General features: G+C 35.2%; 2 protein-coding genes across 9 annotated transcripts in view; one reads left to right on the top strand and one right to left on the bottom strand.

Moving 5' to 3' along the window:
• The window catches only part of MED12L (mediator complex subunit 12L), a 349,139-nt gene that overhangs the window by 260,438 nt on the left and 73,092 nt on the right, over window positions 1-15,609 (top strand). For all 8 annotated transcript variants that reach the window (XM_055110602.2, XM_055110603.2, XM_057301943.2 and 5 more), the window contains 5 exons: window positions 2,520-2,667; window positions 7,267-7,385; window positions 8,042-8,185; window positions 9,360-9,523; window positions 12,620-12,751. In XM_055110602.2, coding sequence (XP_054966577.1) covers window positions 2,520-2,667; window positions 7,267-7,385; window positions 8,042-8,185; window positions 9,360-9,523; window positions 12,620-12,751 — 707 coding nt within the window. The remainder of the gene's footprint in view (window positions 1-2,519; window positions 2,668-7,266; window positions 7,386-8,041; window positions 8,186-9,359; window positions 9,524-12,619; window positions 12,752-15,609) is intronic.
• Window positions 1-15,609, bottom strand: part of P2RY12 (purinergic receptor P2Y12) — a 47,620-nt gene that overhangs the window by 10,674 nt on the left and 21,337 nt on the right. The gene's annotated exons all lie outside the window — the stretch shown is intronic.

Here is a 15,609-nt window from a genome sequence, read left to right on the forward strand (position 1 = left end):
CAGAGTGAGGGAACTGACACTGTATTTGTACATAGCATTTCAGCAAGTGAAATCGTGGCTATGAGAGTATTTTAGGTGTAAGGACGAGCAACAGCAAAGGGAGGAAGTGCCCTAGAGTCTTGGTGAAATGTTGAGTAAGGCGGTTCGGTGTGGGTGTGGGGGATGTGCAGGGGAGGAGTGGAAGTCTAGCATGTGAATTAACAGTAGTGAACACTGTCCATTGTACTTCGAAGCATTTTACACGCTTTATCCCAGGTTTTCTCACAAAAACCTTACAAGGAAGCGATGTTACCCCATTTTTCAGAGGAAGAATCAGAGGTTTAGAAAGGTTTATTATTCGAGATCATGGACTTGGCAAGTGGCACAACCAGTATGCAGTTACAGCTCTCTTACCCCAAGCTTGGGCTATTATCAGTAAATTTGGGGCCATAGTGATCCTGTGCGATGTGAGGAGCACGTGGCTCTTTCTAGGATGCTTTCCTTCACCACCCCTCTTTGGACTTCTAGGTCTGTAAATACTACTTTGATGACATTGAATCTGTGCTCCTTGAAGACAGGAATCATTCATCCTTGTATTTTTTTCAGGGCTCCTAGCATTTTGTCTTGCCTTAAATAGATATTCTATAAACAGTTACTGAATAACTATGCTACGGTCATCACCCTTCACATGGACATTTACATTAGGACCATTTGATATGCCTTAACTGAAAACAATTGCCAAAGCATGTGACTGGCACTGCCTTCATTTTTCATAATTTTATTAGTGCCCCCCTGTTTCCTTCCTAGGGTTCATATGTACACAAACCACCAGACCAAAAAAAAAAAAGAAAAAAGAAATATATCAGTAATTCTCTGTAGCAACAACGAAAATGGGAAATTAGCAAGCAGCTCAGCTCATTCAGATGCGCAGCCAGCTCTAGGGATCACTGCTTATGTCATTTGTATCCTATGATTAGGAATATCTTTTGAAAATTTGGGAGAGGTACTCAGGATATTAAATAAGAACAGCTTCTAAGAGAAACTCGCTCCTAGCTTCTTCTTTTTTTTTTGGAGGCAAATTTGAACACCTGAAACATTAAGAATCATTTGGGGGTGGGGAATAGATAGATTGGCAGGGCATATAAATGTTTATTTCTTGTAATGTATAATAAAAAAGGAACCAGTGCAATGGGAAGCAGTGGCAAGTGTGTCCCTGAGAAAGACAGACCGACACAAAGACTGAGAGCCAAGTAACAGAATTGGAGAGAGAAAAACAGGCGCTTAGTTTAACGCTACAGAAGCAATATGCTACTTTGTGCAGAGTACACATGTGAAGTACTCCAAGTCAAACATTGGACTTCTCCTAGTCTGAGGTTTTTGTTCTTTGTTGCTGCCACTGCTAATTAGGAACACAGTGCAGTTTGTTTTCTCTGTGAGGAATTCTTTTCTCATATAAGCTCCTTAGGATAAGATGGATGCTGTTGGGAAGGGTAAGTGCTTGCCATGGGCAAAAATATACATAGAGTAAGAAAAGGAGGTTTACCAAAGGATAGATTTGGACATTTTCTAAGAAAATGGAAGATTATAAGATCCAAGAGAGAAATTGCTATAGAAAGATTCAGAGCCAGGCACAAGAGAGGGCACATCTTGGACTCTGTTACTTTGGCTGAGGAATGTGTTCAGTGGTGTGCATATGCTTTCGTTATGCTGTGACTAAATTTCTTTCCCACGTGGGAAAAAAAATGGTGCTTGGATTCACTGTGCCTATGGGGTGGTGGTGGAGAGGTGGTCCAGAAGGGAAGAGTGGTGATGTCAGAACATGTTTGCATTTTCAGCTGTTTGCCTCACACCTAATGACACCTACACGCTTTATTGTTTTGTCTTTTGGAAATAAATATACATGTATCTCACACAGTCATGTTGGAAATAAATGGAATATATATAGTTTTGTAGAGATGAAGTCTTGCTCTTTTCCAGGCTGGTCTTGAACTCCTGTCCTCAAGAGATCCTCCCACCTTGGCCTCCCAAAGCGCTGGGATTACAGACAGGAGCCACTGCACCCTGTCCAGGAATATTTTTTATAAAGGTGTTTGAGGATCCTAGCAAGATATTTTTCCCTAAATGTAAATATTTACTATTGCTATATATAAAACCAGGCTTATGAAGAGATAACATTTTCCTTAAGGGAAAAATATGACTAGACAATATGTTACATGATGTGAAATTAATACCATGTTCAATTTTAAACAATGAAAAGTTTTTCAATAGCCAAAACTTACTTTGTAGGGTACGCCCACATCAAGTGCTTCTATTAAGACTTCAGGTCAGTTGACACTTTTTTTTTTTTTTTTATAATGTTAGCAAGTTCCAAACTGGAAAAACAAGGGTGTTGCCAGTGGAGGTTGAGGTGATTGAAGGGAGGGCGGGATGCCACCACCGCAAGCCAGCATGGAGGTGCTGTGGTCAGTGCATTTCAGGGATATGAAATGCAACCCCACCCCTGCAGACAAGAGTTTCAGAATGCATTTTCTGTTTTTCAGGATGAATCTTCAAGTCATGAATGTAACCAGCGCACAATCCTTCTCTATGGAGTCGGCAAAGAGCGTGATGAAGCAAGGCATCAGCTGAAGAAGATTACCAAAGATATCCTGAAAATTCTAAATAAGAAGAGCACCACAGAGACAGGGGGTAAAGAACCTTAATGCATTTGCTCCCATTGTGTTGCCTTTTGCCTTCCCTCTGAGCACAGTCTTTATCAAAGTGTTCTATGTCACTGTCAACAGAGCGTTTCCCCTCCTGAATGACTCTCACATTGAAATGTGAACAAGCACATTTAAATTTTAAAGCCTTGTTTCCATTTATAGCAACCCTTGTATTGAAATATTAATACAAGGTATTAATATTAAATATTATTTTATTAAAATATTGTATTCCATAGGTAGGTGTAGGTAATTTATTCTGATTTTTGGTATACTTCTCAAATTTTCTATAGTAGTAATAAATGAAGTACTGAAGAATGAGTTGAAAACCTTTAGTCTGGAAGAGATCCATTTCTCTGTTTCTTTACCATAACTTTCCAAGCTTGTGGTTAGTTTTTTTTCTGGGGCACTCACATTTGCATGTTAATTGAAAATCATGACAGCATATTTGCTCACCTTTTCTTGCATTATTGAGAAAAATGATTGCAGTAGGTAGTGATGGCTACCTATATCTCCAAATGATTTCAAATAAAAGAAAATTTGATCTTTGTTCTATAATGTCTTCTTTAGTTGAAATGCTCTTTCCTCATCCTTTTGACATAGTTTTTACAGTGAAGCTGTGCCTTTATGTTGTATCACCACATTGCATAATTGGAATTTTGTAATTATCCACTTCACGTTTGCCTAATTATTCTTTTCAAGGTTTGTTTATTTCATTAGGCAATCAAATTATTTTAAATATATAATTAGGTATCCTGCTACCACCACTGGTGTTTATTTCTCTAATACTTAAATCATAGAAGGAAAAAGAAAGTTTGTGTTTACTGTATGTAAACAACATTCTTCCTGCACATGGTATAAACCACCTCTAGGAGCCCTACTGTTCTGTAGTACATATACTTTTTTATGGACTCTTCACAGGAGATCCAGTTCCTAGACTTTAGCAGGATAAATTGCTAGAATTTGTCCACCCTAGATCTTTACTAGAGAAAAATACAGATCTTAATAATGCAGATAGGTTCTCTTTCTTCCCGGTCAATCATGGTGCACATGCAGAAACATGGTACAAGAGGCAGTGTGTTTCTATCTGCATATGGCATTCTGGGTATCTGATGTCAGAGGTGATAGTCCTCAGAACACAGTGGGAAAGTTATCCTTCCTGTTATTCGCATCACTTTCCCTAACTCCCTTCCATTCCCAGTTAAGGACTTTGAAATACCTCAGCTCTCTGAGGAAGCAACCAAGAGTTGTGGAAGGGAAATGAAACCTTCTTGTTGATGTGTCATTATTGAGTTTGAAAAAAGAAAGTGCTCTGTCTAAGAAAACTGTTTATCTGTTGTTTTGGTGTTTTCTCTGTCTTCGAGAAAAGAGGAAACAGTTGCATTTAGAAGATTGAATTTAGAAGCCCTGAAACTAGCTAGCAAAGAATATTTAAAACTACTTTTGGTATACTTGGAAATGGGGTAGGGGGGAGTCAGTATTTCCTTCAGGAGGTTCGTAATACATGTATTTTATCTAAATTATTTTTAGAGGGTCTTTCCAGATCCTATGGAACTTTTTAGAAGGCTTGAGGGGTATGGGAAGGGGAAGGAAGCAACGTGGTATCCTTTTCTGTTGAGCCTACTAACTTCCTTCACAGCTTTTTAATGCCACACTACAGTTTGTCCTGTCTTTGTAGCAGTCCCTCAAATAGGCAATTCTAGCATATGAACTCACAAAGCAAAAAACATTGTTGTTCTGTGCTGCCTTTTGAGAAACAGGTGAGGTATTCCTTATACGAAGTGCTTGGGACCAGAAGGGTTTTGGATTTTGGATAGTTTCACATTTTTGAATATTTGCATATATAATGAGGAATCTTGGGGATGAGACCCAAGTCTAAGCATGAAACTCATTTATGTTTCATATACACTTTATATACATACCCTGAAGGTAATTTTATTTTTCTCTTGGGGATGCTTAATAAACTGTGTTGTGTGTCTACATTTTGACTGTGACCTGTTATGTGAGATCAAGTGTAGAATTTTCTACTTGTGACATTATGTCTGCACTCAAAGTTTCATATTTTGGAGAATTTCAGATTTTGGATTCTCAGAATAGGGATCCTCAACCTTTTTCAGTAAATAGAAACATCATCTGTGGAACCACATCGTTGGGAGGGGATTTTTGACTTTCTTTCATTTTAGATAAAGTTCCTTAACCAGAAAGCTGTTAATTTGGGCTGTAGTGAGCTGCTGTATTGTAAATAATCTTAATTTTAAGTCACTAGTTAAAACTTAGTGTAAGCACCAGAAATTAGCTAACTGTACTTCATATTAATGGAAATATGCCCACTTTTTTCAGCAACATGAGTACTGGTAAGGAAAACAGACCTTGTGTTAGCATGTATTTGATTTCTGGGAACACATGAAAATAATATTTTGAGGAACCAACTCATTACGAGTGTTGTCGGATCAGCCAGGTCTTGCCTAGGGGAATTTATAGTATAAAGTTTAAATAACATTTCCAGTTGAATGATCAAAGTTCATTTTTCATTTGCCTTGACCAGTTATCTTTTTTGGTTGTCAATGGTGTATCTTTTGAAAATATTAGTGAAGTTTACTATGACAACCTTTAAGAGGCTAAAGTTTCAGGATTTAAAGATTTTTTAAAAAGAAAATCAAAATTAAGCAACAAAAGAGCAATAATATGTTATAAAAGCAAATTAACATAAGAAAGATGAGGAAAAATATATATTGACTATAATGTTACTCATGTAAATATCATTAAAATAAAGTATTTCGTTGAGAATCACCACTGATTTCTTACATTTTGCTGTTAAAATGAGTATAAATTGCTAAGAACCAATTACATTCTTTTACATGAAGTTTTAAGAAGTTAGTGATACATAGATAAATGGAGTCCATTAACACAAACAAATAAAAAGGTGCACTTGGGAGTTTTTAGTAGGATCTAGTTCTTTAAGTCTGTTGTTATTATTTGTTTTGTCCCAGGAAGAACTGAATCAATACATTAATTTCACTTTTAAGGCATTTTGTGCACAAGACTATTGATGTTAGCTCTTCAGCCTTGGATCAAAGATGTTAGTAAATGAAAAATTCAAAACTTGGTTATTTTAAACATGCTCATGACATTTCAGCAGCTACAGTGAAGGCAAAATTTCATACATAATTTGTACTTTTGAGAATAGACATTGAAAAAATAAGCAGGTTTAATGAATTTGTTAGTTCCTAATCTTTGCATTATATTTGGTGTTACTGGCCAAAAGTGGCACAAGCTTGTAACTTATGTTACCCCAGCACCTTTAAATTCTGATGTACTCTGGCATCAAGGTTTCTTTGTTAGGGAATTAGAAAAGAACCAGCCTTGTGGTGTTTTGTTTTATTTTGTTTTTGACTGTAACCACTAATTGCTTATTGTTGAAAGAGAAGTCTCTTTTATTTTCATGTTATTGTTTAAGACCATTACATTTGCCATTAGCAAAATATTTTTGAGTTCAGTGAAATCTTGTTCATTTCTTGTGTCTTTAATAGAGAAATCTGTAAAGTAACATTTGTTCTCTGAAATTAAACTTTCCTAAAGAAGAGGACAGTGTGAGGAGTAGAACTCTTGTCTTGGTAGCCTTTAACTACTTAGAATCACAGTGCTAGAAATGACATTATCAATCATATATCCAACTTTTCCTTTTTGTTTTTAGATTTGTCTTTGTAAACATAAAATATTAAAGTATTTAAAAGCAGGATTGAATCTAGTTTTGGATCTTATTGTTAGAACAGTTAAGAAGAGTACCCCTAGAATAAGCAATGCTTATTTTTTTTAATTGGAATTTTCTTCAAACCTCTTTATGCTAATTTGATAAACATGTCACTTCTTCATTAATGTGGAGTGATTTAATTTTTTGCCACTATTAAAAAAGGAATCATGTAATTTCTTTTTTAAAAAATATATTAAACTGTGTCAGAAAAGTAACAAGATGAGTCTCCAAAGAAGATGCCAAGCAAGTGTTTGATTAAGTCAAAGTGAGCCCAGGCGATCTCCCCACCTTCATTGTGGATATCATTGTAATTTAAAAGTTGTTTAGTGAGAAATGTTTATAAAGGCACTTTTTATGATAGCTAAAATCTGGAAACTACTCACTAGAATGGTTAAGTAAATGGTGGTACAGTAACACATTGGAATACTGTAAATAAGTGAGAATTATTAGTTTTTAGAACAAATTAAAATTACCTCAGCAATATGAATCAATCTTAAAAGCATACTGTTGATTGCAAGATGCCAGATGTGGAAAGCATATACTATATGATTTCCTTTATATATAAAGTTCCAGTGTAGGCAATAGCAATCTAAGTTGTTAGGTGTCAGGATTTTGATCTCCTAGGGAGGGAGACATGCCTAGAGAGGCCTGAGGGAGTTTCTGAGATTCCATTCTGTTACTTTGTATTCAAGTCTTATTGTGTATTTATTTTATTGAAATTCATAGAATTTGTGCACTTTTCTGTATGTATGCTATACTTTAAAAAAAAGTATCCATTAAAAATGTTGAGAGCTTCTATTAAATGGAAAATAATGGATCTGCTTTATGTTTATGTAGTTGGGGACGAAGGACAAAAAGCCAGGAAGAACAAACAGGAGACATTTCCAACACTGGAGACTGTGTTCACTAAACTCCAGCTCCTTTCATATTTTGATCAACATCAAGTGACATCTCAGGTAGCCATTTAAAGCTGTTTATTATGCATTTGCAGTATTCTAATTTACTTAAAAATTTTTTTCATGCAGTATATTTTCTCAACCTTAATGGTTTTAGACATATATTTTATAAACATACTTGGAAGTATCTCAGACTATTGAGTAGTTCTTTTAAGTGTCAGGTTGCCTTCCTCGAAGGATTAATTTTTATTATGTGCTTTTTTTGTCCTTATGATAATAATCGGTGACATATAAAGTAATAGCTAATGAAATAGTTAGGTTATTAGAGTTTGGTCCTATATTGCAATTGATGAGAAATCTGTTGATGATTGAAATAAAATACTACGAAATTGAGAAGAAAACACATCTGTTTTGCTTTACAAATCCATTGATATTCAAATGGTTGTGTCTAAAAATTAATATTTGTAGTTGTTCTACCATTAGAATACTTAAGATTTAGGTCTGAATGACAACTTTTTGTATTTTTTAAAATTGTAGTTATGAAGAAATCATTTTCTTTGTACATAGTTTTATAGTTTCTATAGAAACATGTTTTGACTTTCGTCAAAGTAGAATCATGTATAGATTCAACTGTCTTAAAAAGTAAAAATGATTTATCTTAGTAAAAGATTATTTAGAATATTGGTCTTACAATATTTTTGCTTTTGTTTGCACAGATTTCTAACAATGTGCTAGAACAAATCACAAGCTTTGCGTCAGGAACATCCTATCATCTCCCTTTGGCTCACCACATTCAGCTCATCTTTGATCTCATGGAGCCAGCACTGAACATCAACGGACTAATTGACTTCGCAATACAGGTGTCAAAGAGACCATGTTTCTCTTACTTTTAGGAAAGCAAATCCACCAGGCATTGTGCGATTTAAAGTGAGCCAATTAGCTGGGCACAGTGGCTTGTGCTTGTAATCCCGGCACTTTGGGAGGCCGAGGTAGGAGGATTGCTTGAATCTAGGAGTTTTAGACCAGCCTGGGCAACTTAGTGAGACCCCATCTCCACAAAAAATTTAAAAATTAGCTGGTTGCATGCCTGTAGTCCCAGCTACTTGGGAGGCTGAGGCAGGAGACTCACTTAAGCCCAGGAGGTCAAGGATGCAATAAGCCATGATCATACAACTGCACTCAATATGGGATAGTGCAAGGCCCTGTCTCAAAAATAAATAAATAAATAAAATTTAAAAAAATAAAAATCAATGAACCAATTGCTGTGCATTAACATTATTTTAGGGACATAGTACAATTTTGAATAATTTAGACATTGTGAATTAACAGTCTTAAACTAACATTTTATTTAAAGTTGTGTTCATAGTTTTCAATTAAATAATTATCATTGGTGCCAAAATATATACCATTTAAAAACGTGAGAGTTTTGAGCGTTTCTTCTGTTTTTTTTTGTTGTTGTTGTTGTTGTTTTTCTTTTGGTCTTTGTTATTTTGCTGAAGCAAAGATGAAAGTTTATTTGCTTTTTATAATAGAGCATGTTTTAGGTTAAGAGCCAGAACAAACCTTATAATTTGATTTGCCCCACTGTGTTATTTCTTATGCACATTTGAGTTCATTATTTACTTCTGTTATTAGCAAACAGAAATAAGACTTGGTTTCCTTTGTTTATTTTATAGGAGATACTAACTTTGTTAATGAAAAGAAAAGCCAAATAACTTTCATTTTATTAAAAAGACAAAGGGGAGAAAAGTGAGGGGTGGGGTTTTCTAAAATTATACAGTCCAGGACCTTGCACTGCCATGAAGTTTCAGTACCTTATTTCAGCACTGGGTACTTCCTAATTGTATACATCCTGATGTCTAGACAGAAGAACAGCTCTATAAATTGGAAAAGGATTAAAAATTTTAAAAAAGTTAAATTCAGGGAATGTATTTGTAGTGTAATGACTCAGTATATCTATGGTTTATAAAAATAAATGTTTTCTCTATTTGTTTTGGCACCTACATGTTTATTCAGTCTTTTCTCCTGTTACAGTTACTAAATGAACTGAGTGTTGTGGAAGCTGAACTGCTCCTAAAATCCTCCAGCCTGGCAGGAAGTTATACAACAGGACTGTGTGTCTGCATCGTGGCTGTTCTCAGGCGCTATCACAGTTGTCTAATCTTGAATCCTGATCAGACAGCCCAGGTGTTTGAAGGGTTGGTATATAGCATGTCATTGTTGTTTTTCCAATCTCAGAATGTATAACTAGTGATGAAATATTATAGTGGTTTTAAAAGAAAAATAGTACTGATACCTGTTTTAATTAAAACATTGTTAAAGAACACTCTTGCCAGAAAACATCGATCGAAAAGGTCTAAGCATGTAAAGTATGTTCTTTCTAATAATGTGTGATTCCTTCTTCCCTTCCTCCTTGCCTTTCTTCCCTTTCCCTGGTTTCTAAGTACAAAGCTAGTCATTTATAGCACTCTACGGTTAATGTTGGCCAGCATCCTGGCATATTATGAATAGTGAATGCTGTAACTTCTTTATTCATGTAATTTCAGTTTATGTTTGCAGACTCAACATCAAATAAGCTTTGCATACATTATCATCTTAGAAATTTGGTTCTTCAATTGCGTTTCTTTGATTAAAGATATCTTTTGATAAGAATTAACCTAGAACAAATTACTTCATTTTCAGTTGTAGGCTGGGGCTTACTCTACTAGTGAAGTTGAGCTACAGAATTAGCTAATACCACCCCCATTAAAGACTGAGGCTAAGGCACCAAATTAGTGTAATGAGCTCTCAAAAACCTACATAAGCTGCTTTTTATCCACTCTCCAGGGCTTTTTATTTAAACACAGAAAGACAACCTGTTATTTCTTTCTCTTCAGTTTTTCCTTCTGAGCTCAAAAGAATCATGGGGTTCTTTGGTTTTATAGTACCTTTTATTTTTTTAATCTAGCACATGTAATCAATTTATATGCTATCCTAGAATGATATCAATTTAACAGTAGCTCTTCTGGGAAAGAGGAAATGCTACCTTTATTTGTATTAATTACATGTTATGAAATGAAATCTGAAACATCCTAAAAACATCAGAATGTAAGAACATTTACATATTAGAATTCAGGAAATAGAGAATTATTTAATAACTCAACTACTGTATAAAGTTTGAATTTAGTATTATTTTACAGCCCAAGAAATTGAGATTCAGGCCTGTTAAGTGTTTGGTGAAGTGATGTACCCTATATCACATAGCTAATAAATCTCACAGATTTTAATAAAAATCTTTCGAACTGGAAGCTTATTCATGCTGTTTAATCTATGTTCTACTTTTAAAATAGTATATTGAAACCCATTAGTTGGTCATGAAATGAATTTAATGGGTTGTGACAAGTTTTTTTGTTTTTGTTTTTTGTTTTTAATATTGTTATTTTGAAATTGATTTCAGTATCATTTAGTTTGGCCTTGAAAATTTTTATCCTGTTAAATATTCATAAAATCATATTTGACATTAACTTTGTTATATTTTTACCTTATGTTAGTAAGAATAAGTATTATGCTTAAAACTATTATTTCACTTCTTCGTACTTATGTGAACAGTACACTGGATTACGATGTGAAATGTTTTTCTTATTGCTTGCAAATCAAAGAAGTTGAGGAAACACTGACTACTATACGATGGATACCTAAACCTAACAGACTCTGAATAAATGTTTATTTACTTTAGTCACAAAATAATTCTTCCCTTTATAGATAATATCAGGATTTTGTTTAACTTTTATTTTAGAACATGTTTATTACAGGTTTATTACAAAGGTATATTGCTTGGTGCTGAGGTTTCAGGTTATGATTGAAACCATCAGGAAGTGAGCATAGAACTCAGTAGGTAGTTTTGCAAACCTTTCCTCTGCTCTCTGTCTCCCCACTTCAGTAGTCCCCAGTGTCTGTTGTTCTCATCCTTATGTCCACGTGTACCTCATGCTTAGCTCCCACTTACAGTGAGAATATGTGCTTGGCTTTCTGTTTCTGCATTAGTTTGCTTAGGATAATGGCCTGCAGCTACATCTATATTGCTGCAAAGAGCATGATTTTGTTCTTTTTTATGGCTGCATAGTTTTTGGTTTGCTTGTTTATGTAGTTAACAGGTTGAATCATTACTTTTCTTCTTAATTGTGTGACACTTTTGTTCTAATTGGCAGCTTTTACCTGCTGCTAGGTAGTCCCATCTGTTGATGTCATTTCACAGGGTTTGGGATACTACATTGCCATTTCCTCAAGAAGTCTCCTTGGTTCCACCTATGGTACCTGTGATTCCATTGTCCTCCTTGGCCTAGACATCCTATGTTCTCTCCACTTTGCCCTTTCCCCTGAATAGTACAGAGGAGTTTGATCTGGGAGTCTGGAAACCTAAGCTGTTGTCTTGCTTCTGCTAGAACTAGCTCTTTGCCTTTGAGCAAGTCACCCCACCTTTCTGCCTCTCAGAGCCTCCTTTATACAATAAGGATGGTGAATCAGATAGTTTCTAAAGCTTTTTTCATCTTTAATAATCTGTCATCTGTGACTCCATTAGTGTAATATAATGGCTGAGCCCTGTAACAAAATACAAGATGGTGATGGAATCAGATGCACAGATAGGTGAATGGACCACAAGTGTTTACATCTGTGGTGTATGGACTTCTGTGTTGTATGGACTGTGGACAAAGAGGCCTATAACTACAGGAGTTATACAGAATATTACAAAACAGAAGGGGCTTTATCTTCTTATATAAGATAAACTAAAATAAATTTATTACTAGTTTGTATACATAGGGGAATGTATACATGCATAAGGGGAATGTGACTCCAAACCATGAACTGCTTATGCACTTGAAAATGGGTTTTCCAGATTGACTGCTTTGAAGCATTGCTCCTTTACAAAGGAGAAAACTTGGGAATCTTTGCACGCTGATGGAATTTGTGAATCTGCGGAGGCAGGGGCTCTCTACAACAGTTTTCCTTTTGTGTCTCAGTCACAGCAACTTAATCGGTGGATTCCTCCATACGTACCTTCTTTATGAAGGAATTTCTTTCATTGCTTTTGTTTCTTGTCATCAGTGACATTTCTGAAGTTTTTTTAAAAATCTATTTCAGTGTCATAATAGAAAAATTATATTGTACTGAGTTATTTACTATTCTATTTATTAGTTTCAACAATCCAATATCCATTTTCTTACCCAAGTAATACATATTTTCACTCTAAAGGAGTCAAATGATAACCCATATAGTACAAATCTATGTCTTATTTCTTCGTATATTTTTCTCCTCAGGTTGTGTGGTGTGGTCAAGCATGTCGTAAACCCCTCAGAATGTTCTTCCCCTGAAAGATGCATTTTAGCCTACCTCTATGATCTCTATGTGTCATGTAGCCACCTCAGAAGTAAATTTGGAGACCTCTTCAGGTGAGTAGAAGAGACTCAAAAGGACAGAAATAGGATCATGCCTATGTTTGTTAGTGACCCTGACAATATTGTCGTCCTTTTGAATAATGAAAGCTAATTGCAATTGTATCTATTAGGCAGTAATTTTGATATACTCATGATTTGTTTAAACTGAATATTAAAATAGACAGGGACAATACACGATAGTCTATTATACAATATAAATGTGTGATCATAGGTTTTTTTTTCCCCAATATTGAAATGATGTTAGGTCTGATTTTATTTCTTCAATAAATAAAGTATTTCTTAAGATTTTACATTTTCTATATGTTGTACAGACAGTGCATTTTAAGTAAGTCCTACTGAAGTAATGATTATTTGATATATCTTGCCATTTTAAGTTTAAAATTCAATTTGGATTATAAATCTAATAGAAAGATCAATGAGGCAGCTCTTTGTATTTTGCTTTATTTGTATCCCTCTTGATTTTGATATCTACCTTTTCTGAGCTGACTTTTTGCATTACTTGGATTAGCTTTAATATCCTTTGGGCATTACAGTGTTTCATTTTTTATTTCCTGGTGACTCATAGAAGGTTCTATAGCCCCATTCACTTTTCTAGAACTTTTTCAGACTGTGTTTACTTTTCCTCTTTTTTCACAAAAACAATTTTGCTGTTTAGCAGGTAACTTTTTCATGTGTTAATGAGTTTTTTTTAAATGACCAGTACCCTCACTGAATAACATTAAATCAATGTGCATTAAAAGTAGGAAACCTGGTTTCTATTACAGATTGTATTAGATTCAGGTTCAGCTTGATAAATGCTATCTAATGTTTCCTGGTATGAAAAAAATAGAACTGAATTAATCATAAAAAGGTACTGTAAATTCTGCAGTTAACCTGCTTGCTATCTTAGACTTAAAATTCATGACCTGATAATGATAGTAGTATTTGATTCCTGTCAATACATCTTATTGCTGAAGGAATATTTTATTGTTTAATGAGTCCAGAAAGTTGTATTTTTATAAATATTTTTATTTTCTTAATACTCTTATCCAGAATTCGTATTGAATTATTTTTGGCTGTAGCTATAACCTTTATTACAAATTACTGTAAGTGTGAGAGACAATATTCTGTGCTTTGCTCTTGAAATCACCCCACTCAGAACATTCTTTCAGAGCTATTTGCATGCTGACTTCTTCACTCCGTTTGTCTTTCTGCTTCCATGGCCATTCCTACTTCAAATAGCATCCCCAACTTCCTGTCATTCGTTGTATCTTAGCACTTGCTACCCCCACAGGCAGCACTAGGGCTGGAAAGTAAATGCTTATTTAATGTTATTTTGAGGACAATTATTTACTATAGATGGGTAGGAGGAGAGTGGTAGAAGGTAATAGCTAACAAAACAAATTTGGAATCCAGAAGGAGGTAGGGAAAGGATGTTCAACTACCATTTTTTTTCCTTTGTCATACCTCGTATCCAGTTTGTTTGTAAATTCTGTGATCTCTGCCTTCCAAGCATCTCTAGAACCTGCCCATTCTTCACCCTCTCTTTACCGCTGTGGATACCTCTTGCTTGGACCATTGCGGAGTTCTTCTAACTGGTTTCCTTGCTTCCACTCTTAACTCTAAAACACATTTTCAACATCCACTAAAGTGATCCTTTTAATATACGAATGATTCACAGGCTTTCAGTGATTTTTCACCCACTCAGAATAAAATTCACCATCTCTACCTAGCCTTCAAGATCTGCAGGGTCCCATCTTCTCTTCCACCCCTTTCCCTCTGTTTATTGTGGCCACACAGACCTCTTTACTGATCAAACACTCTAAGAACAACCCACAGTAGGGCTTTTGCACTTTATCTTACGTTGCTTGTGATACTTGTCCTCAGTTACTTGTGTGCCCCACTCCCACACTTCACTCACGACTGCCTCCCTGAGCACACCATTTTAAATAGCACCCCCATGTCGTCATTCTGAGCCTCAGCACTTGCTACCCCCACTATAGATTCTATATTTATTTATGGCCTGGCTCCTCCTTAGAATGTATGCTTCATGACAGCAGAAGCTTTTTCTATTTTTTTCGCTGCTCTATCCCAGTGTCTTGAAGAGTATGTGGCTCTTAGTAGGCACTGAAAAAAAAATCTGTTGAATGATAGTTATATCTAAGACAATTCATATTTTTAATGGTATTAATAAAGTGTGAAAATATGAAATGGGTTAGGTTTCAAAATAATCCTTTGTGAAATATTTGAGTGGGTCTTAGGAAATATCTTTCCACAGAAATTGTGTCATAATTTAAAAATACTTACATTCTTCTCTTACTTTACATAGAGCTTTCCATTTCAGCTTACATTTTTCAAAGAGCTTTCTCTTACATGATTTAGTTCTTACAGCAGCCGTTTTTTTAATAGTGAACTTCCTCAGACAGCCCCAATAGCCTATTTGACCCTTAATACTCCTGCAGTGTGGTGCAAATAGGTTAAATGAGGTAATTCAAGTAACATGCGCTGGGCGTGGGGTGTGTGGAAATTTAGGGTACCAGCACACAGTGAATAGAGTAATTACTCAGGGGTCAGCAGAGTGGCACATCATAGTGATTGGCACTGTCTAAAGTTTCCTCTATTGGAAAAAATGAAAGAGAAATACAACTTTCTTGGGATATCTTGAAGTCAGAGACCTATTTGTAGTTTGACATGAAGAAAAATGGGCAAACAAAAGCTAGATACACAGAGAGATTTCTATCAGTATACTGATAAAACAACTTTAATAATTTTATCTGAACCACCATTCATAAACTTGTGTGAGAGGGGTATTTTTTTCTGAAACACCATTCACGCAGTTGTGTGAGAGGAGTACTTGGGGGAGATACAACACT

The sequence above is a fragment of the Pan paniscus genome, chromosome 2 (assembly GCF_029289425.2).
Source record: "Pan paniscus chromosome 2, NHGRI_mPanPan1-v2.0_pri, whole genome shotgun sequence".
In the NCBI taxonomy this organism is placed as follows: Eukaryota; Metazoa; Chordata; class Mammalia; order Primates; family Hominidae; genus Pan; species Pan paniscus.